This window comes from Cynocephalus volans, chromosome 5, assembly GCF_027409185.1.
Source record: "Cynocephalus volans isolate mCynVol1 chromosome 5, mCynVol1.pri, whole genome shotgun sequence".
Classification (NCBI taxonomy): Eukaryota; Metazoa; Chordata; class Mammalia; order Dermoptera; family Cynocephalidae; genus Cynocephalus; species Cynocephalus volans.
The window spans coordinates 15177256-15199623 of record NC_084464.1 but is presented as its reverse complement, the minus strand read 5'-3'; the positions used below and the strand labels follow the sequence as shown (position 1 = coordinate 15199623).

The 22368-nt window shown below is 44.9% G+C and overlaps 1 protein-coding gene across 1 annotated transcript in view; it reads left to right on the top strand.

Moving 5' to 3' along the window:
- LY86 (lymphocyte antigen 86) overlaps window positions 1-22368 on the top strand; it is a 51004-nt gene that overhangs the window by 17333 nt on the left and 11303 nt on the right. The window contains exons 2-3 of the mRNA XM_063098424.1: window positions 7201-7287; window positions 8533-8661. Of these exons, the coding sequence (XP_062954494.1) occupies window positions 7201-7287; window positions 8533-8661 (216 nt within the window). The remainder of the gene's footprint in view (window positions 1-7200; window positions 7288-8532; window positions 8662-22368) is intronic.

Here is a 22368-nt window from a genome sequence, read left to right as displayed (position 1 = left end):
GAACAATATCCAAATGGCTATAGCAATGGTGTCAAAGAGAAGGGCGAAGCCATCTTGACACTTTGCTGTGAGGCAGAAGATAAGCTCATGCGTTGTGTTGACCCGTGTGCGGGGTTGGTGGGGGCAGGACGGCTGTGGTTATTCCCAAACACACTGTTCTCATTTATTCATCCAAAGTGCGGTTTCCTATCCTATTTTTTATGGCAGCTTGCTATCAGTTAATATAATTATTTCTATATTTTTAGCAAAACTATTTTTAATTCTCTAATCAGGAGGGGAACACTCTAATCCTCTACTCAGGAGGGTGTGTTGATCTGGCAGGCAGAGAGAGTAGTTCTTTTCTTAGCAATACACTTTTCTGGCAGAGGGGCCAGCCCAATGGCAGCTGCTTCGTTTCTCCTCCAGCATGGACCTCTAAAAGCCTGTACTCCTGTATTATTCATGCCCAGGGGATCCTATTCCCAAATGGTCTATGTTACACAAACAATACAGTGCAAACAAAAAGCATGGAGTTTCCCATAGAAGCATCTGCCTCCTTCCTGTCAGGGAGAGCTCCATTGCAGAGCTGAGGATCCCGCAGAACTTTCTTGCTCCCTCTCACTGATGCAACAGGTGCAGGGAGAAGTGGAGTTGGTTTGGGGACGAAGAATTCCACCTCCCTGATTTCAGTTCAAGACATTTTGGTAGGAGCTCCCGTTGGGTGTTCATATACTCTGCCTTCTCTGGAAAGATCATGGTATCTTCAGGTAGCCTGAGATTGCACGCCCTGCAGATGTCAGGTCTCTCACTTTCTGTGGAAGACTACGTCTCTGATCTTCCTTCAACACTTTCTCTTCTTTCATGTGCCTCTTGGTGCGGACACTTCTCTACTCAAATCAGGGGTGGCACTTTCAGAAGCAGTATTGTGCTCTGGCCCTTGTGAGATGTGCTAACATGGAAAAGGGGGTTCTTTATGAATCAGCTCTATCAACAGGGTTTCTTTCTAGGAAAAGTGTAAATTGATTTTTTTCCTCTTGTGGGTCTGCTGGGGAATTGGAGGTAGCAGTGAATGATTCATTACCACGAGTGGAGAAAACCGGGAGAAAAACCTGTTAAGGTGATCTCATACTAGAAGGCATTTGGGGGACAAATCTCAAGAATTAACACTTGTTCTTTAGGCCTCGGAGTGCGGCCAAAATCACCTGGGGGCCCTGATGGCAGCATTGGGAAAGAAGAGTGATGGCTAAACAAGGACACCAGCTGTCACAGTCAGCCCAGCTGCCCCCTCCCCTAGATAGTGGCAATAAAAATTAGCTCTGGCTGCTTGGGCACCTGTGGCACCTCTTATTCCAGTCATTCCTGGGGACATCCTTCTCATTTCACACAGGGAGTCTTGCCAGATCCCCAAAGGCTGAGTGGCTGTAGAAGTTGTTGATCTCACATTGGACAACGAGGCCCCTCTTGATTTCTCCCTAGGAACCAAGTTTCCTAGCAAGAGTGACTGTTTTAACAGGACCCTGCCTATTGGATCTCTTCTATGTTGCTGCTAGAGAATGTAAAATGCACAACCACTCTGGAAAGCAGTTGGACAGTTTCTTATAAAATTAAACATACACTTACCATCAGGGATCTCACTTCTGGGTGTTTATCCCTGAGAAATGAAAACTATGTCCATACAAAAACCCATACCTGGGCTGGCCAGTTAGCTCACATGGGAGAGCACGGTGCTGATAACACCAAGGTCAAGGGTTGAGATCCCTGTACTGGACAGCCGCCAAAAAAAAAAAAAAAAAAAAAAAAAAATTATAAACCACCTGTGCCTGAGTGGTCATAATGGCTTAATTTTCAATTGCCCCAGACTGGCCAAATGTTCTTCAATGGGGGAATGGTGAAACAAGCTGTGGGACATCTAAGCTGTAGAATGCTACTCAGCAGCCAGGAATAAACTATTGATACACCCAGCAACCTGGAGGAATTTGAGGGCTTGCTTTGATTCCCAACCACAAATCACAGAGCTCCCCATGAGCCCTGCAGGTAGCCCAGGACTCCTGAGCATGCCCCAGCCTCTCCACTCCTGGCTGTCACAGCCCCACGCTACCCACTCACATCTGCCAAAATTCTGCTGTTCTCCCACATTCCTCTGCACAGTGGGAGTTTTTCACAGATGTGTCCTATGTGGTATGGTCCCCCATCCTCCACTGGCTCTTGTTCATCAAGAGCTCTATCCTTTTCGTCTCTGCACCCCCATCTCAAACCTTTCCATGCCTAGGCTCAAGTTCGGCAGAGAGTCAATGCTCAGGAAATGAGTAGACAAAAACGCTCTTAGGAGCTATTGCAAGAATTCTACATAAGCAGAGCCCTGCCTTTCTTGAAGGAATTCCTGAGGAGCCATTTGGGTACCTCCTGAAGCCCCAGGGGGCTTGGTTGTGGTTCCAAATCTGCATCCGAGAGACAAGGGGAAAGGAGGTACTAGGAAGGGAGGGTGGGAGGGACAACCTTCACATAGCAGGAGGGACAGGACAAGCTTGGGGTTGAACTCGGACCTAAACATGGGGATGGCTGGTGGAGGTGAAGTTGAAGGAGTGTCCCCACATTTTCACAGTGACTCTGCTGTAAGAATTCCACCCTCTCATGGGAGAAGGGAGGCCAATTTCCAATAGTTTTTAAAACTCAAGTAATAGAACTGTAAGCACACACGTGGGTCTCAAACACACAGGAAAGCCTGTGTGGAGCAAACCAATATCAGTGTCCCAGTTTTGGTATTGTCCTGTACATAGAATCTTACCGTGGGGGAAGGTGAGGAAGGGCACAGGAAACTTCTTTGTATGTTTTTGCAACTTCTTGTGAGAATACAATTATTTCAAAATATAAGGTTAAAAAAACCCAAACATCTCAAGCAGAGCTACGAAATATGAAATATGGGACTAGCTTCATGAGAGCTGGCCCTACATCTATGCTCCAAACTACCCACCCAGCAACACAGAAGCCAAAGGGTGCGGAGCCACCTCCATGGACTCCAGGACTTAGTGACACACATCCAGGCATTCAGCTGCCAAGTCAGGCAGGGCCCAGCAGAGTGCAGCCCAGGGTCCCACCGTCCTTGCTGAGAAGCTGCGCTTCCAGAGGCTGTGCCGTTGGATTTTGCTTTCTTCCTGCTGATTCCCATCACTAGCTAGAAACTACCAAGGTAAGGCTGTCCTCCCCTGGACAACTGCCCAGGTCTGTCCCAACCCAAAAGAACACTGGCCACTAACAGAACATACAGCACAAAATTAGCTCTGCAGCTGAGATTTGTTAAGACTCTGCTCACTCTAAGCCTGGCTTGTTTATCCAAGTCTATTCTACTCCACGAATGTACAAGAAAACAGTTCTAAGAGAGATTTGCTCATTTCTGCCTTGGTGTGCAAGGCAGATGCTGCTGTCTGCTTTCCCGGGGCCTCTTCCTCACCTCCAGCAGGACTTACACTCAGCTGGTTTGGAGGCTCCTGCCTTCCAGGACATACATGCCCCAGGGGGGTGGGGCAGCAGGGGAAGTTTAGGGGCATGCCCAGACCAAAGGGGTTTTGATCAAACAAAAGTGTACCTATGTTAGAGCTGCAAGGCTGAAATTGCCTAGTGATCATTTCCGTGGCAGATACCATAGACAGCTATGGATCTTCCAGGTTGGCCATGTGGATGGTAAAGCTGTCTGGAACACTAGCATTGGCAAATGTGGGCTCACAGCTCAGCTGAAAAGGAAATCAGTTATGTTACAGAACAACCAGATGCCATATGCCTGCACACAAAATATTCTGGAGAATCTCGCAAGTCAAATAATTGACATATGTATTTGAGGCTCTAATTAGTGAGTATGATTTCACAATACTAGGCAGGTGTTTTTGTTTGTTTGTAACTCTGAGTTTGAATCTCGACCCTGACACTTTCTAGCATGGGACTTGGGTAAGTTAATACAACCTCCCTGTGTCTATATTTTCCCATGGGTATAATGAGGAAAATCATACTTACCTTTCAAGATTGTTGTTAATTCTACCAGTCTGGGTCCTATCAGGAAAACAGAGACCCTCTCAGTTATTTTGACAGAGAGAATTTAATATAAGGAATTGGCTAGAGAACCAGTTGTTGGAGAACCAAATGAGCAAAAAAAGTGAAGAAGCAGCTACACTCCGAGGGTGTGAGAGTGAAGGGCAAAGGTTGGGATGGTTGGAAGGTGAGTGCTTGAAAGAAGGACCCCGCAGAGCTGAGGCACAGATGGCTGAGGGAGGGGTAAGAGCTTCAGAGGGGCTGTTATCACAGAAGCTTGGGGATCCACAGAGCTGAGCCTCAGCTGATTTTGGAAGGTACAAAAGAGAGCTGGACACCAGAACCAACACCACTGCCACAGTGGGCCATCATCAGTGACACTCAGCAAAAAGGAGAAAGTCCCTTCTCCAGCTCTGGCCTCCGTCTCCCTTTGGCACCTCCACTGGCAAGTGGCAAAGGAGAAGCATGACTGCAGGGAGCCCCAGCTCTCCAGAGCAGAGTGCGGAAGACTGATTTGGAGCCCAGAAACAGACAGTTGGGCCCACCCGCCCAACCACTGTGTCCATTTGTGGAGTGGAGTGCTTACTGTGTGGCAGACTGTGCCGGGTGCTGGGCTATCTAGAGAATTAGACTGAAAACTTTTATAAAGAGCACAGCTCAGTGGCTAGTACGAGGCAGACCCTCCATTAGAGGTAGCTCTCATCTCTCAGGCCCAGTAGGGAACACAATGAATGGAAAAGGGAATGGAAAACAGAACAAAACAAAGAACCCGCTTCTGCCTTTATGGAGTCTCATGTTTAAATTAAGTGCTGTGGGATAAGTCACACAGCAAAGTGCAGGGTAACACACGTGTGTACACTTTATAAAGTATTTCAGACATAACCATTTTAAGAATTCTGAGAAGCCCAAGAATATTTTTAGGACTATCAAGGAAATCTTCATGAAGAAGATGGGAATGAGCAAGACCTGAGTATTTAGACAATGGACTAGAGGAGGAAGACCAGGTGACATACAAGAAAGCTCACAGCCAGTCAAGCACAGGGGGATTTTCTGGGTGTGTGTGTTGCCAGCCTGGTCCCAAGGAATGGAGGATTTTCATTTATTCTGAGACATAGATGAGCCATTGGAGCCTTTTGAATGAGCAGAAGTTATATTTTAAAAAAATAGTATCTTTAGAAGCGCATGGAGAAGGAGCCGGCAGAAGCTACAGTTGTGCCCTTCAGATGGCGTTGCTTGGAGGCGGCAGGGGAGAAGAGGGCCTTGGTGGCCCGCAGGACAGCAAGACCCCTAATAGGGTTCCCATGGACCCACGCAGGAGTGAGGAGCCAGAACAACTGAAAAAAGGGAGCCATTCAGAGGCTGGTGAGTCATCACAAGTGACTGGTGCAGGACCCGTCCCATGGGAAGTGTTTGGAGCCTGGGAGGTGGGGTAGACGGGCCCATCGGGAGAACACTGGGGCACAGCAAGGACAGCCCATCTGCCCCCCAATCAGCACAGGATCACTCAAAGGAGACTGGTCGGGAATGCAGAATTGCATGGGGTGCAGTTTGATGAAGAAACTCAGGCCTAGATCAGAGTTTCTACACAAGCCAGGTGCACCTGGTCTCTGGAGAGCTGGAAGTACCTATAAGGTCAACCATTAAACCCGGAGCTGCACAAAAAGCCTTCCCTAGGAAAACAGCAGAAAAGCAGCAATTTAGCTCAACCACAGGGCTCAAGTGCTGGTTCTCACAGGAAGTTCCCCCATTTTAGAAGTAAGCAAAGAACAAAAAATTACTTCCAGCCCAGGCACACCACCAGTGCCTTGGGGCCCCACCAGGAGGCCTGGGGCATCGAGCTGGGAACTGGAACTCCCTCCCATAACCAGGCACGCTGCCAGCACCAAGGAGCCCAAAACATCACCTCCATGTGGGTGGCCCACCACAGCCACTACATTAACCATGGCTACCGCAAAAGTGGCTAGATGTCACAACTCCCATGGAGATGGTCTGCCAGCCACTGGAGAGCATTGACACAAGGAGAGTCACCAGCAGAGACCAAAGAAAAGAAGAGGATATCTCTCTCCACAAAGCCCATTCCAGAGTGACAGAAGCAGCATCTGCTCTACGATAATATTAGGGGACCTGAACACACCTTCCAGCATTGGACAGATCATCTAAGCAACAAACCAACAGAGTAACTATTGCTCTTTCAGAAGGAGAGAAGAAATCTAGGGTAATTAGAGGGAGGGTGGGGGAGGGAAAAAGGGATGGGGAAAGATTGGACAAGGGGCATAAAGAATAAATACAATTTGTAACAATATACATACTAGTAATATTGATTTGATCAACATATGTCAACACTGAATCTCCAAAATATGTATAATCAATTATGATTCAATAAAAAAATATAGTATCTTTATTGCCCCTATCATATCTAACATAATACCTTGCATATATTGCTGTGTTCTGTTTGCTAACGTTCTACTGAGGATTTCTGTGTCTATTTTCATCAAAGATATTGCCCTATATTTTATTGTTCTGTTTTATCTTTGTCAGGTTTTGGTATTAAGGTGATGCTGGCCTCATAGAGTGAGTTTGAGAAAAAGGCCTGTGTTTCAATTTTTTGGAATAGTTTGAAGAGATGTGGTATTAATTCCTGTTTGAAGGTTTGGTAGAATTCAGTTGTAAAGCCATTTGCATATAGTGAAATATTTGGGAAAAAAATATTACACTGAATGAGACAAGATGAGATGGGATGAAATGGAATTACAAAGGCAGGTCTGCACTTTGAAAATCTGCACGTGTCTCCCTCTGTTTTAATATAATAATAAATATTTTATGAAATGTTCTTTGCAATCAATGAGCAATTTTAAGGCCAAAAGTTCAGGAACTAAAAGAATTCAAACAATGATAAAAATTTCAAATGATAAAATCTAAGTGATAAAAATGTTAACTAAAGATATAACCCTACCTTCAAGACTCTGTGCTCTTTTCACGGATTGAGACCTTGTTATCAGTGTGAACATGACATTGACAGTGGAGAGACTGCAAGGAGATGGTGAAAATGCTATGGGCTTATATGAAAAAAAGTGTAGGTCAATATGTTTTTAAATAAATTTAATGATCCATGTAAAAACAATATAATTGGTGCAAATGTTGAATATGTGTTTGCAGAGTATACAATGTATTCACAAGTAATCCGTTGTTTTCTCTTGGCAGATCCACTACAGGATTTTGGCTTTTCTGTTGAACAGTGTTACAAACAATTAAAACCAAATCTCAGCATTAGATTTGGAATCATTCTGAGTAAGTAATATTAGCATGAAATAAAACATTGCACAGCCTCTTCCTACTCCACACACTAATGACTTATATTGACTATAATGGCTGGCTGGCTAAATTACTGCTCTCCCCCCACTCTCTGGAACTAACTCTATTTCCATTTATTTTCAAGTCCCTCTCTGGGTAATGTGCAAGAAGGGTAGAATGCTCATTTAGTGCCCTGCTTCTGTACTGAAAAGACTCGAAGCACTCATTTAGATGATCTAAACACCTGGAATCAGTATATCCAGCAAAAAAAAGAAAATATTTTGAGACTAATATTGATGTCTACTCAGGAGAGAGCTTTTTCTTTGTTATCTGAGCAACAAACAAATCTACTACCAGCAGCATGGTTTGTCATTTGCATTATTTCATCTCCTGAATAGCTATATAAGCTCTTAAACCTTGACACAGGCAAGGAGGAGATGTAATATCTCCCCCACCCCAATCAACAAGCTGGAACAATTTCTGATTGTTTAATTTTTATATATTCATGCCACTACAGTTACTAAGTAGATTTTCAATAGCTACTAGAGTATCTCCTTTTCTAAAACAGTTTTATCAAAACCAGACCAGAGGGATTTAATAAACTTAACACATGGAATCATTCCAGAGAAATAAAGGGAACATTCCAGAGACCAAGAACTCTCATGCATCTTTGTATTTCCATAACCTTACACACTGTCTGTCTAGCAGCAGCTCAATAAATACTTGGGAGAGAAAGAAAGAGAGAAAAGAGACATGAAAGCAGGAGCAGGTGGAACATGATAGAGGAAAAGGTGGAGAGAACCAGAAGCCACCACCGCAGAGCGTCCTGAGGCTTCCTGGGTAACGACGGTGCAGTATCTGGAAACAGAAGCAGGAGCGCATAGGCTCAGCCACACCCCTCCACTATCATGGGGGGTGAATAATACCAGGTAGCTGAGAAGTTCTAGAAGCTGGGCCTGTAGACATCACATTAATGGGACAGAGCATGGGGTAGGGGAGCACAACACATTCATTACCTTGCCCCAAACAGGTAGTTTGAGAAAGCGTCATCATCCTAAGCCCCTGTAGCATTGCCTAAGTGCTGTTTTAACAAATAAAGAAAAAAGAAAAAAAAACATTTCCCATCCTGAGTGGACTAATGGCAAGAAAAGGTCCTTTAGCTCACGCTGTTATAAACGCTGAATACCTTTGATATACACTGAAACACACAACAGCAGTAAAGCGGTTTTCCTCTTTCCCTAGGAGAGGACATCAACAAGCTGTTTCTCGACGTATCTCTTCTCACCCAGGGATCCTCTATTTTGAACCTCTCCTATCCCGTCTGTGAGGAGGATTTCCCCAGGTTTTCCTTCTGTGGAAGAAAGAAGGGAGGTAAGCCGCCTCTCTTGCGATTCTAAGAGCTTTACGTCCACTAGGTCATTTACTTCCCACCCCAACTTTATGAGTGAGTACTATTAATACTATAGTTTTAGAGGTGTGGAAACTTAGGCATAGAGAGTTTTAGGAACCTGTGCCACGTCACAGATTTGGTGATTGTATTAGTCCCTTTATGTTGCTTATAACAAAGCACCCTGAACTGGGTGATTTATAAAGAAAATGAAATTTACGGCCTACAGTTTTTGAGGCTGGGAAGTCCAAAGTCCATCTAGTGGTGGCGACAGTGACCCAGGGGTCTCACATTGCAAGACGGTGGGAGCAGAGAGAGCAGAGAGAGAGAGAGAGAGAGAAAGACAGACTCTCCTCTTCTTTTAAAGCCCTCAGAACCAGGGCCCTGACCACCATTTTTAATCCATTCACTCCTGCATGGGCCTACAATCCAATCACCTTTTCAAGGCCACACCTTTCAACTACCATAATAGGATTTCCCACTCTCTTAACAGTCACAGTGGGGGCTAAGTTTCTAATACATAAAACTTGGGGGACACAATTCAAGCTTCAGTGAGTTTGGGGGGGACATAATTTAATCCACTACAGTGATCGACCCAAGGCTTAAAGCTAGGTAGGCTGGACCCAGAGCCCATAACCTTAGCTTCTGATGAATGTTTGAACAAAAGAACCAGGAACGAAATGTATGACTGTGTCTTTGGCCAGGAATTTATTTAAAAATATCGTTTATGAATTCTCTCTGCCCAGCGATCTGACTTTTCTTCAAATTGAGACTTCGTTTTTCTTTCTATCTAACCCACCATAGAATGATTTGGTCAGTTTTTCTCTCTCATCTTCCTGGTGAGATGTCTGATTAATCAAAGGCATTCATGTATTTACTCAGCATGATGAACCCTTCATCAGTCAGCCCCAATTTGCCCTTTCCTACCTGGCTCAGCTAGGTCGACCCCCCACTCCTTGCCCACGGTCAGCCCCCTCTCCCTTCCTCCTTCAGTGGTGACTAAGCACTGTGCCACGCACTTTGGGGAGCCTGAGGATGAACCAAGAATGGTTTCTGCCTTCAAGGACGTTGTGATGGACCAGAGGAGATTAGGAATTCACACAACAAGCATTCTAGTTGCCATGTTGCCAGCTTGAGAGCGGATCTCATCACCAGTGGGCTCAACCTGCTGGAACGCGGACAACCCAGGAATGGAACAAAGAATTCCTTTCTTGTTTACCTTACAGTTATTTGAAGCCTGTTACAGGGTTTTAAGTATTGTTTTTTAATATATAATGTGTACATGGCACAATAACACTGGTGGTTTGTTAGCATTTCTGATTTTATAGAATGTTCTGGAGTAACTCAAGCATCTTAAGCTAATAATTAAATAATAACCAACCAGGAAAGGCTGACAATTTCTTAGGTTGTCACCTTTAACCACCATCTACAGTCCTATCTCAAGCCTTTTGCCTACCTTTTCAATTTTTCTCAAAAATAAGTGTTCTTGAGCCCAAATGTAGAAACGGGTACACTTGGAGAAACTATCAGATTAGTAAGAAAAAGCACTTTCTGGGTTGTCCCTTCTGCTCCCTGAATTAAAACTCCTGACCCTCCTCCTGAGTGATGGAAACGGCTTCCTGATGGGTTCCCCAGCTTCTACTCACATCCCCCGTTTCAAAAGATTTCAAGAGTGCCCTTGTCTATAGAATGAACGCTAAGTTCTTTAAAGCCCAAAGTTCATCATGAATTTGACTCCAGCCTGCCTCTCCCAGACCTTTCCTCGACCCTCACATGCATGTTAGCAACTGTCTCAACAAATCGCTTGCCTCTTTCTTACCACGGCCTGCATTTGACACATGCGACGTCGATCGATGGTCCCCTTAGCCTAGAATACCCATTCACCATTTGTCTTCCATGCAGACCTAACTCAAGCATCACCTCCTCTTGGAAGCCTTCCACCAACCCCAGCCAGATGCATTTCTCCTCTGTGTGCTCCAAGAACATCATGTTCTTATTTCCATTGCAGCCCTTATCTCAGCTGGAATTGTATCTGTGTGTGCATGCGCCGGCGCGTGTGTGTCCTTCACTGAACTGTGATCTCCTTGAAGGCAGGAGATCCTTGCACAGCTCTACCTCTGCAGACATGGCAAAGGAAGCTGGCACAGAGTAAAGACACAATGCATACTTGTTTTATTGCATTTGCATGTGGACATGGGATGGTTTGAATGCAAGCATTACACTCCACTTCAAAAGTTACTATCTAATGATGCTTATGCATGGCACAAAGAGACAAGGCCCATCAAATCCTAGCAAACAGTAAATTTTCCTGGTCCTCCGAATTTAATAAAACCTTACTATTTTTTCCTCTGTGTATGGTTTTAACAGAATTAATAAAATCAGAAGAGATAGTGTCCCCTCAAACATTTTGCGACATCCAGTTCAGTCTAGCAGCTCCAAAGGCCGGTGCTTACCTCATTTGAATTCTGGGCAGCCCTGCAGCCATCCATCTGCCTTATTGCTACGGGGATCATGGCTGCATAGGCAGCCTGAGAAGCTGGCATTTGGGGGAACTGCCAGGAAATTTCATATAGTATAAAACAATCAGAAAAATGATAAACAAATACTGCATGTACAAATAATTATGTAAATTATGTAAACCAGAGAAACTACAAATCTTAAATTCAGGGGCTTCTTGGGTTATTATATTTTTTTAAACCACCCACAAACCTGCTGCAGGAATGATTCCATTCCAAAGAAGTGATTAATACTAACAGCAGAAGGGGGGAAAACTGCACCAGGGAGAACTGAAGTCAATCCAACCCAAGCACAAGCTGCTGCTGACATATTAAATATGAAACATGGTCTCTCTGGGGCTTACAGGTCCTTCTTAGCAGAGCGGTGGAAAAACTGGGTGTCAGCTGTGGGAGGCTCATCATGGTGTGAGTTGCAGTTGAGTTGTTTGGTATCATTTCCACAGCCTTGCTATACAGTTCTCTGCAAACTGCATCCCACTGGCTGGTCTCCAAGCCACGTAAAACTACAGAATGGCTCAGGCTTAGTGACACTGTAGGTAGAAAATGTCTCCTCTTCCTCTGCATTGTTCTCAGTCATCTGTAAGGAAGAAGCACACTGGACTCAAGGACCAAGTGATGCTCTTTTGGCGTCATCATTTATGGTGTAATTGGCAATTTGGGGAAAAAGCCTACATGTTCAGTCATAGGGCATTGATTAAGGAGGTCATTGTTCAGTCAAGCAAAGGTACAATATGCTGTGATTTTAAACAAATTTTAGGAGATTATTAAACTGTATGAAAATACACTCATAAGAATATTGTAGGGCCGACCCTGTGGCTCACTCAGGAGAGTGCGGCACTGGGAGTGCAGCGGCGCTCCCGCCGCGGATTCGGATCCTATGTAGGGATGGCCGGTGCACTCACTGTCTGAATGTGGTGCGGATGACATCAAGCCAAGGGTTGCAATCCCCTTACTGGTCATGAAAAAGACAAAAAAAAAAAAAAAAGAATATTGTAAAGTGACAAAGAAGTGTGCTAAAAAAGAATACTCACTATTGGATCCTATTTGTATTAAAACGTATGTAACGTGTATGCACCAAAAAAATACTTGTGTTAGTAATAGTGGTTATCTCTAAATGGTGGGACTGCAGATCTTCATTTTTGTCTTGTTTTGAAATCTCTTTCGCTTTTATGACAAATTTGCAAGGTTGTTCTTTTAAAATGTTAGTTTGTCATTGTAGGGAAGAATAGAGACAAATCCTCTTCCCCCATAGACTCAATCTAAGAGTTTTCAAAGGGAATCACAGCCTATTTAATATTCAATGATACATGAAGTTGAAAAGAAAGTTCCAAATGAAAGAGTTGCATAGAATATCTAGGGATTATAATACCCATCTGTACTCTTTTTCTAGTACACCCACAGTGCCCTTTACCCAGGCTATGGGCTCACAGAGAAGAAGAGAAAACAGGCCTGTGTCTTGCTTTCTTCTCTCTTAATGCTTCTTTAGTCTCTGTCTCTCCTCTGCTAGCACCGGGTCATATAGATTCATTTGCTTTACTTGATCGTGATGCTTTTAAACTGCTCCATAAGCTCAATAACAATTTTTAAGACTAAACTGGGATTAATTGGAGACCCTTAATGACCACATGTAATTACAACCCCTAAGGAGGGAAGCTGCAGTAAACTCCCCAGACTCTCAAGTTAAGAACAGTGGTGCTGGTGGAAGCCCACGCTGCTGGGCAGCTTTGGTGGGGTCCAGAACCACCAACCACGCCCCACCCTGGTGCACCTCCATGTTGGGTGCATGTTATTAGAGCCGTGCTGTCCTCTACAGTGACCACAAGCCACGTGTGGCTGTTGAAATGTAGCCAGTCAGAATTGAGATGTGCTGCAAGCGTAAAACACAGACTCAATTTCAAAGACTTAGTATGAAAAAAAGGATGTAATATGTCTCAATCATTGTTATTTTGGTTATATATTGAAATAATATTGGGAATATATTGAGTAAAATGAAATATATCATTAATATACTATTGATTAATTACTTATCAATAATAAAACATATCATGAACATATTATTAAAATTAATTTCACCTTTTGAAATGCAACAACTAGAAAACATGAAATTATACTGTGCCTCTCATTACATTTAAATTGGACAGTGCTACATTATAATCTCCCTTTAAAAGTTTGAAGGTTCCAACTCCCAGGCTATACCCCTGACCAATTAAATCAGATCTCTAGGAGTCCATCGGTCAGCCAAGGTTGAGAAGCACTACTGAGCAGACATTCACGATCATAACTGGCATTCTCACAGCCCCTGATGCGCTCCAGGCACCTGTCCAAGGATATGTGTGTTACCTGTTACCGCTTGCATCAACCTCAAGAAATATGGAAACTATTGTTACTAGCTTCTGTGATATTGTAATTTATAATAGGAAATATATATTTAGTTTCTGCCCCTAGTTCCTAAAACCCTTGTAATTTCCTGAGTAATAGGGGCATTAGGAGAATCTTATGTTTCTAATATTTGGTCTTTGACCTGGTTCCTGGCACAGAGCTACTAAATCCCTTGGAATTTCCTGGGTGACAAGAACTTCTTTTGTTCTATTGAGGAGACTCTTGGTGGGCTACTGAATGGAGGCTGGTCACCAGAAAGACCCAGCCATGATTAGAAGTCTGAAACATTCAGCTCCACCCCTCCCTCCTCCAGGAACAGGAGAGAGGCTGGAGACTGAGCTAATAATCAATCAGTTTGCATAATGAAGCCTCCATAAACATCCCTGAAGTAAGGGGTTCGGGGAGCTTCTGGGTTGCTGAATATGTGGAGGTGCCGGGAGGTGGTGAGCCCGGAAAGGGTATGGAAGCCCCACACCCCTTCCCACACATCTCACCCTAGACATCTCTTTTATCTGGCTGGTCATCTGTATTCTTTGTAATATCTCTTATAATAAGCCAGTAAATATAAGTGTTTCCCTGAGTCCTGTGAGCTGTTCTAACAAATTTTCAAACCCAAGAAGGGGCCCATGGGAACTCCTGATTTGTAGCCGAGTCAGAGAGGAGTTGTGGGTAAACTGGGGACCTGTAACTTGCAATTTGTGTCCGAAATGAGAGGAAAGGGCAGTCTTGTGGGACTGAGCCTTTAACCTGTGGGGACTGAGCTAACTCTGGTTAGTGTCAAAATTGAACTGAATTTTAGGACACCCAGCTGGTGCTGGAGAATTGGTTGATGTTGGAAAACATTCCACACATTTTGGTGGCCACAAGTGTTCTGTATGGAGAATAAAGTAGGAGAAAACAGTTTGTTTTTCATATATACAATCTCATTTTAACAGATGAGGAAACTGAGTCCCAGAGAGGTTAAGTAACTTACCAGGGTCACAGAGCCAGCAGGTGGTAGAGCAGGGATTCTGTTCAGCTCTAAAGCCTTCTGCTACATCTCACCTGTGAACACAGAGAAAAATCTGCTGGGGAAGAAAAGAACTCATTTCAGCCCTCCATGAGGACTAGATAAAGGATTTAAAGGACAGAACCAAACTATAGGAATCAAATGAGCATCTTTGGACAGAACCATCCATTATTGTAAGGTACTGGTTCTCAAAGTGTGGTCCTCAGACCTGCAGCGTCAGCACCACCTGGGAAATGGTTAGAAATGCAAAGTTTTGGTCCCTACCCAGACTTACTGAATCAGAAACTCTGGGGTTGGGCTCAGCCATCTGTGTTTTAACAAGGTTTTAGGTCACAGGTTGGCAAACTTTTTCTGGAAAGGACAAAGTAGTCAATATTTGGGGCTTTGGGTGCTGTGTGGTCTCTGCTGCAACCACCCAACTCTGCCCCTGCAGTGTGAGAGTCACCAGAGATAGTACAAAAATGAACAGGCATGGCCGTGTTCTAGTAAGACTTTATTTATGGACACTGAAATTTAAATTTCATGTAATTTTTATGCGTGGTGAAATATTATCCTTCTTTTGATTTTTCTCTACCATTTAAAAATGTAAACATAAAAACCACTCTCAGCTGGCAGCTGCTCAAAAACAGGCGTGGGGTGGGGTTTGGCCCGTAGGTAGGGGATTCTGTCACATGCTAAAGTTCGAGAACCACTGCTCTAAGGTAAGCCAGAACTCAGGGCTCTTAGCCAGCGTGATTGAGCAGAGGCACCCCCTGGCTGCCCCTGCCTCCAGCGCTTGACCGAAGGTTCGGCATGAAAGCAGATCCCAGATACCCAGGAAAACGCAGCGCCTCTGCTGTAACTGTGCTTTATGAGACCGGTGCAACTAATTCGATTTGGGGAGAAGGGGCTTCCCAGCGGGAAGAAGGAGCACCCCCAAGAAAGCCGGACGTCCTCCCCTCCCGCAGCTGTCCTCCACAGCCGGGACAGAGCCTTTCCCCCTCAGTGGCTGCTTCGATTAAATGGGAGTAGCCGTAATTCTTTCTTGGCTAACAGTGAAGACCAAAGAAAAGACGTGGAACATGCCTGGCATGGTGGAAGTCACAGCAGAGAGTCTCTCTGGGCTGCCTGCTTCTCTGATGGACCCTGAGGCAGGGGTGGGACAGCTCGAGTCACCCAGGGCTGCTCTATAAATTTGGTGGGTCCCCCATGGAGACTAGCCAGGGGTGAGGATTCTGACTCAAACCACTCTTGTGAAGCCAGATAGGCAGCCAGCCGCTCTCATCTCACACCCTGCAGACCGACCAGCTCAGGGTCCCGGGATTTCCTGACCAGGGACTGAGCCAGTCTTTTGTGGCTGTGTGGTTCTGTTCTCTTTTGTTCTCTTGCCTCTAAGATCAGCCTCTAAAATTCTTGTTTTCTGCCCCTGACTTGACTTGCTCCCAGAATACCTGACCGTAGGAATGTTCACTGCCTTTAAGGGAACCTGACATCTGTCCCTGGAGGTGTGATCTGTCCGCACGCCCCAACAAGACTATCCCACAATTGTCCAACATAGGGACTCTTCCCAGAGTCTGGGTTCGTCAGCACAACTGCCCCCACAGATGCGACGGCCTCAACCCTGACTAGCATGGAAGGGAGTCAGATTCACCCCCGACCCTTTCAGTCTCTGATTTATCAAGAGTTCAGCACATCTAGGGGTTCACTTTGTTCAACAAGTTTGCTAGATTATCTCATCTTAGGAAGACAAGGGTGAAACACTAAGTAAAACAGGGCCAAAATCTGACTGTAGGACTTACCGCTGAGCATGTTGCTAAAGCGTCAGCCTGAGATGGAAGAACTAGCACCTCCAGAACACGCTTCACCCAAGTGCAAACTGGGCAGAAATTACCCAAAGGAACAGGGTGGCTCTCATTTTGGCTGTCCAGAACAGACCGTGCAGGGATACATAGAAACAAGATTCGCAAGTGGAAATGAACCTGGAGATTTGGGTAAAGATTCAGATTAAGGCTGTAAAGTAAACAGAATGGACACATGATTTTCACTCCTGATACCAAGAGACATGTCACCTGTCAAACCCAGTTCTTGCCAAACCTCTATGACTTCTGGCCAGGATAGGCCGGCCCAGGCCAAGCGGCACTGGTTTCATAAGCCCAAGTGAGTAACTGGCCTTGAAAAATTAATTTTTTATTGTTTTGTGGATTGACTTGTGGATTTCAATTATACCCCACCTATTGCCAAAACCAACTGAAATCAAAATAAAGGCTAGGGGGAGCTAAGTAAACAAACGGTGTTGTGTGCGTGTGTGTATACCCTGGGTACACGTAATCATAAGCTAGGGGTTCTGTAGGTCAAGTGCTCTTTAGGAGGCCTTGAGAGCTGTGACTGACATGGTACAACATAATGAAAAAGCGACAGAAGCCCAGAGAGGTGCGTAAGACAGTAATGCCCACAAGAACTGCTGATTCACGCTGCATCTGTCCCTGTACGAGCCACTTTTCAGTATGAGCAAAATCTGTTACGAAATTCATCCAGCAGATATTGATGCACCTCTCTTCATGCAATGTAAGTTACAGGGGAAAAAGCTAGGCTTGGACTTCATTTTAAATGCATTAATTTTAAACACTTGTAATTAAAGGATATACTACAGTGACACCTTTTGCAAGCTAAAGAATCCTTTAATCAAGGAAATAATTGTTCCCTGGTTTATCTTTCATGTAAATCTGAATGTTTCTACTTTAATCATTTGCCCAAAGTGGGGAATACATCATAATTAGATGAATTTCAATACACAGCAGAGTAGATTCCCTGAGAACTATATTTGAAGTCTGGCATGATATTGTCCATTAGGCGGATATTATTCCTGACAGCAGCTAAGGAATTCTACTATAACACTCAGTGATTTTACGTATACAAATAAGTCAAAAGTGAAACCATGGTGCTCATGTTGACTAGCACCCTCCCTTCCCTTTCGTCAGTCAGCTAAGGTGTTTCCCTTCTGGTCCTGGTTCATGCCGAACACCTGAATCTGGTGATCCCCCGAGCATCATTAATTGCAGAGCCTTTTCAATCTCGCCGTCTGTGTCTATTCAAAATTCAGTCTTAACAGTTCTATCCAGATGGGCAATTCAGATTCCACCAGCTAGATTTCTATTGCCCTTGCTGTTTCTGTTTCCATGTGCTTTCCACAGCTCTACAAAACAGAGGAATTTGGAAGGAGCAACGGGAATGCAATGTTTATTGCCTAGATTTGGAAAAATTCCCATAAATATTTTCTGCAAAATGCCTTATACCTTGCACTGCTATAGGAGAAAACAGAGCAAAAAAGACCTTCCAGGCAGGTGCTACCATGACGAGAATTCATGTACCCTGGCAACCTGACAGCCTCTGGAAAGCGTGCCCACGCCACGGCACCACTCCTGGGGGCCTCGTTAACCAGTTGTTTCATGGTCACCACATACACGTTAACAGATGCAAGCCCCAGGAATTTGGTCATTGATTTCTGCTATAGCAGAAGGGGACTAAATGGCCTCAATTTTAAAATATGTCTTTTCTAGGAGTTCGCCTCTGTTCTATCTGTCCACTTACCTTTGATTTGTAGGCCATTTTAGACCACCTGCTTCTGAAATCTCCTTTGCCACAGGCTTTCTGCTCCAGTGGTCCCTGCACTTCATTCTCAGCCTCTCCCAATCCCTGCTTCTCGTCCTGTCCTTCATCAACCACTGCCAATAGTCCAGATGACAAAGCGGCTTAGATGGGAACTCGTGTGTCTTGGTTCCTCTTCCCATGGATGAATCTATAGACCTGTGGAAGGAGTGGTGGTTCTATGTCTCCTGGGAAATTGCACCGCTTCTCCCACCATCATCGTCCCTACTGTCATTTTGTAGCTGCAGGCAGCATGCTACTAAAGCTAATATTATTCTGGAAGAATTTCCTGCCCCCTGCCTCATCACCTGCAGTTCTGCCGCTGCAGAGCAGGGGCTTAGCCCAGTGCAGCGGTTCTCAAACTCGAGCGTGCATCAGCATCACCCAGAGGATGTGTTCAGTCACAGATTGTTGGACCCTCCTCCAGAGTTTCCAGTTCAGTACATCTGGAAAGGAGCCTGAGAATTTGCATCTCTTACAAGTCCCCAAGTAAGATTGATGATGCTGGTCCAGGGACCACACTTTGAGAACCGCTAGTCCAGTGGAGAAGCACAGGGTTTGAAGCCAGGCCTACACTGAGTTGGTCCTTTACAGCTACTTACCACTTATGTGACCTCAGCAAGTTACTTAACCTCTCTGACCTCATCTGGACAATAAGGAAAATATGAGCTACCTCACTTGGTTGTCATAAGGATAAGATGGGGTGATATACTTAAAGCCCTGAGAATGGTGTTCGGCACACAGTAAGTATTCAATAAGTGGTAGCTGCCTCGTGCAATGATGACAGATTCCCACCCAAGGGCTCAGAGCCCCTCCAGTCATCATCCATCTCAGAGTAGAGTTCTGCATTTTAACAAGGCACCTGGAGAGGCAGTGGAGACTTTGAGGCTTTGTAGTTCAAGACCTTTTTCCTCGGGGGTAGCAGAAAGATGACTTTGGTCCATGCCTGCATATTCTCAAGGGATTGACAACACAGAGTCCCCCTGGCTCTCTTGCAACTCTTGGGAGAGAGTCCTCTCTGTATTTCTCAGGAATTGGAAATTTGAATTTCCATCTCCTTGCCTTCAGCCCTTTCTTGTCTTCATATTTTATTCCTCGTCTGCAGACTTCAAGCAGCTGTGGATTTTCTGCTAGTGATTACCGGGCAGCCACTGCTACTCCAAATTCATGGAGAACGAACAAAAACAATGCTTTACTTATTGCATTAGCAGAAAACTCTTACTCTTGCACTGCAAAAGACAGAACTAGAAACAATGGCCACCCTAGAGAGGGAACCAGCAATGACCAAGTTAAAGAGGATTCTTCCTTGCTAAACAAAATGAAAGGAAACATGTTGGCTACTAAGGAATGCTATAGCTCTGGGTGCTTTTTCTCCATCCTCAAATTCAAGTGCGTTTGTAAATGAGCCAATAACATGGTGCAACTGTCCTTTGACCTCAGTCAATTCTTGATGTTAGTTGGGCCCAGCATATTAAGACTAACGATGATCTAGGAGCAGAAGCAATTTTCATTTTCTAAGGTAATGCAAGCTTCTTTACAAATCCTTGACCTGTTGTGAAGGAGTTCATAAATCTAGTTCAATGATTCACACATTTTTGTGTAATAATCATTAGGAAGCTAGTTAAGAAGGCCAAGTCACAGCTCCCCCATACCACCCCAATCCAATCCCATGGTCACTGGTATTTGCATTTTAACAAACTAAACACCCCGGGAGCTCTGGTGTGCATGGATTCTGAAGTCCCCCAATCTGAGAAACGCAGCCCTCTACAATATCTATTTATCATTCCCAATCATGTTCACTTTCCTAGGGCTGCCCTAGGTTTCTGCAGATCAGGTCTCTTCTCTTTCTTACCATCACCATCTTCTTCCTTTCCATTTCTGGAAATCCAACCAGCTTACCAATTTACACATTGTATTTTGAGTGCTATGTTAAGCGTTTGTCCACAGAAATCCAAGAATAGGTAGAAAAAAAAAATCTTAAATTCTCTTTCCTTTCCTGCCAGAAGTATCTCTCAGAGGGAGCGTAGGCAGCAAAGACAAACAGGCCTTCCTGGAGGAATGAAGTTGAAAAAAGTCATGTCACCCACTGGGCCCCTTCCTCTCAATGACTCGATGGCTGGCTCTGTGCAGTGCACCTGCCTGCAGCTGCTGAGCACTAGAGCTGGGCCAGTCCAAAGTGAGAGGTGCTCTAAAGTGTAGAACACACACCAGATTGTGAAGACCTTGTGCAAAAGAAAATAGTACAAACAAAAGAGAATGTGACTATCTCGTTAATACGTTTTATATTGGTTTCAGGTTGAAATGGTAATATTCTTAATAACTGGGTTAAACAAAATGCATTATTAAATTAACTTCGCCTGTTTCCTTTTTTTAATGTGGCTACTAGAAAATTTTAAATTATATGTGTTGGTACTTCAACAAGTTTTTGGAAAAATAAAATTAAAAGATAATACAATTTTTCCATGACCTTTTTGAAGTAACCTCGTATTAAGACAAAAAGAGGATAACAAGCACGCCTCTGAATTGCTGGAGAGGCATAAACAGAGAGCCATGAATAAACCCTGGAAGAATTCGTATTTAATAATTTTATAAATGATAATGATAGGAAGAGTACACAGTGAATATTTTCAAGCTGTAAATAACATTAAATCTCTCTGGGTAGTGAAAGGCCATAAAGAACATCTCACCGGACTGGATGAAAACACAGGAAAAGATATCGAAGTAGAGACAGTGGAGGTGAAGCTGAGATAATTCACATAGAGAAAAAGTAATGCAAGCTCTAATTATATGGTTACGAGCTGTAAAGTACAGCTGTGATTCCAAAAAGGAACACATATTCCCAGGACACAGTGACCTTCGCACAGCCAAAATTGTCAAACGAAGTGCTGGGCACCACCGAGAAACGTGTGAAAATAAAATTGAACGTGTTCTAATCACCAAGCTCCCAATAGCAACGGAAATAGTTCTCCCCATAAAAGCGTAATCGGACATGCCAAGGAATCCCAAAGTTGTCCAGTGCGGTTTATTAGGGTTTGCTCTCTTTAGTGCAGGTTATATACCACATTGGGCCACTGTTCAATGACGATAAAACTCCAGCCCTGGGAATGGAGAAAACAGAGGCAGAGGCTGGCTGTGCCCTCCCTCGCCTCCTCTGAGCTCTCTTTTCTAACCTTTGCTGGCTTCCTCACCTGCCCCATTCCTCCCTTCTGTTCCCTGCTATGGTCTTTACCCCCTTGTCCATCTCGCTCAGCCTCTGTGTTCCCCCAAGCGTGAGTTTCAAAGAATTCACAGGAACAATCCAGAGCACGAACGGGCTGCAGGGCATTCAGATACACTTTCTAGACTGTGCGACTGCAACCTCAGAAACAGGCCCAGTGCCTCAGCAGCCAGGTGCCCAGGGACACCACCAGCTCATTCATGGCCTTGGGACCCTTCAGAAAAAGGGACAACTTCTGCCAGGAAGTGTTCTTAGTTTGGGGTCCCTCCAAGCAAGGCCAGAAACAAGGACTTGGGGGGGTGGGTGGGATCCTGGGATGCCAGGAAGCAGGAGTGAGAGGAGGGGGAGAGACTCTGAGCAGGAGGAAAAGCCAGTAAGTGCAGCATCAGGCTGGTCACCAGTGTGGGAACCAGAGCACCACCCACAGGGCCCTGGGGGAACTGCAGCATGTGCCTCGGAATTGTCCTTGAGGTCACAGATTGCAGTCCTCCTCAGCTGAGAACTACCTCCAGGAGTTAATGTCCCTACACTGCCTGGTTGCCCTCCGTGGGCTGCTCCAAAGAAGAAGGGTGTGCAGAGATGGAAGGACCTTGCATAGGATGACATCAGAGATCCCAGCTGATGCCACCGCAGCTACAGAGTTTTCAACGGAGGCTCGGGATGTGGCCCAGGACACCAAAAGCATCTGCCGGTGGGACTAGCCCAGTTCCTGGCCACAGGGCCTGGCCTGGTGGGGCACGAGCTGGATTCCTGCTCCCACTCATGCCTTGGCCAGCCACGCCCTGTGCCACTGTATGGGGAGGCCGTGAGGGATCCCTTCTGAGCCAGAGCAACCGGGAATGTGGCAGCGGAGCCCTTGGAGGCCTCCCTCCAGGATAGACACCAGGAACTCAGAGGCTGTAGAGGATAACAGGTGAAATGGCCTGGGAGCTTGGGAACCTGCCAA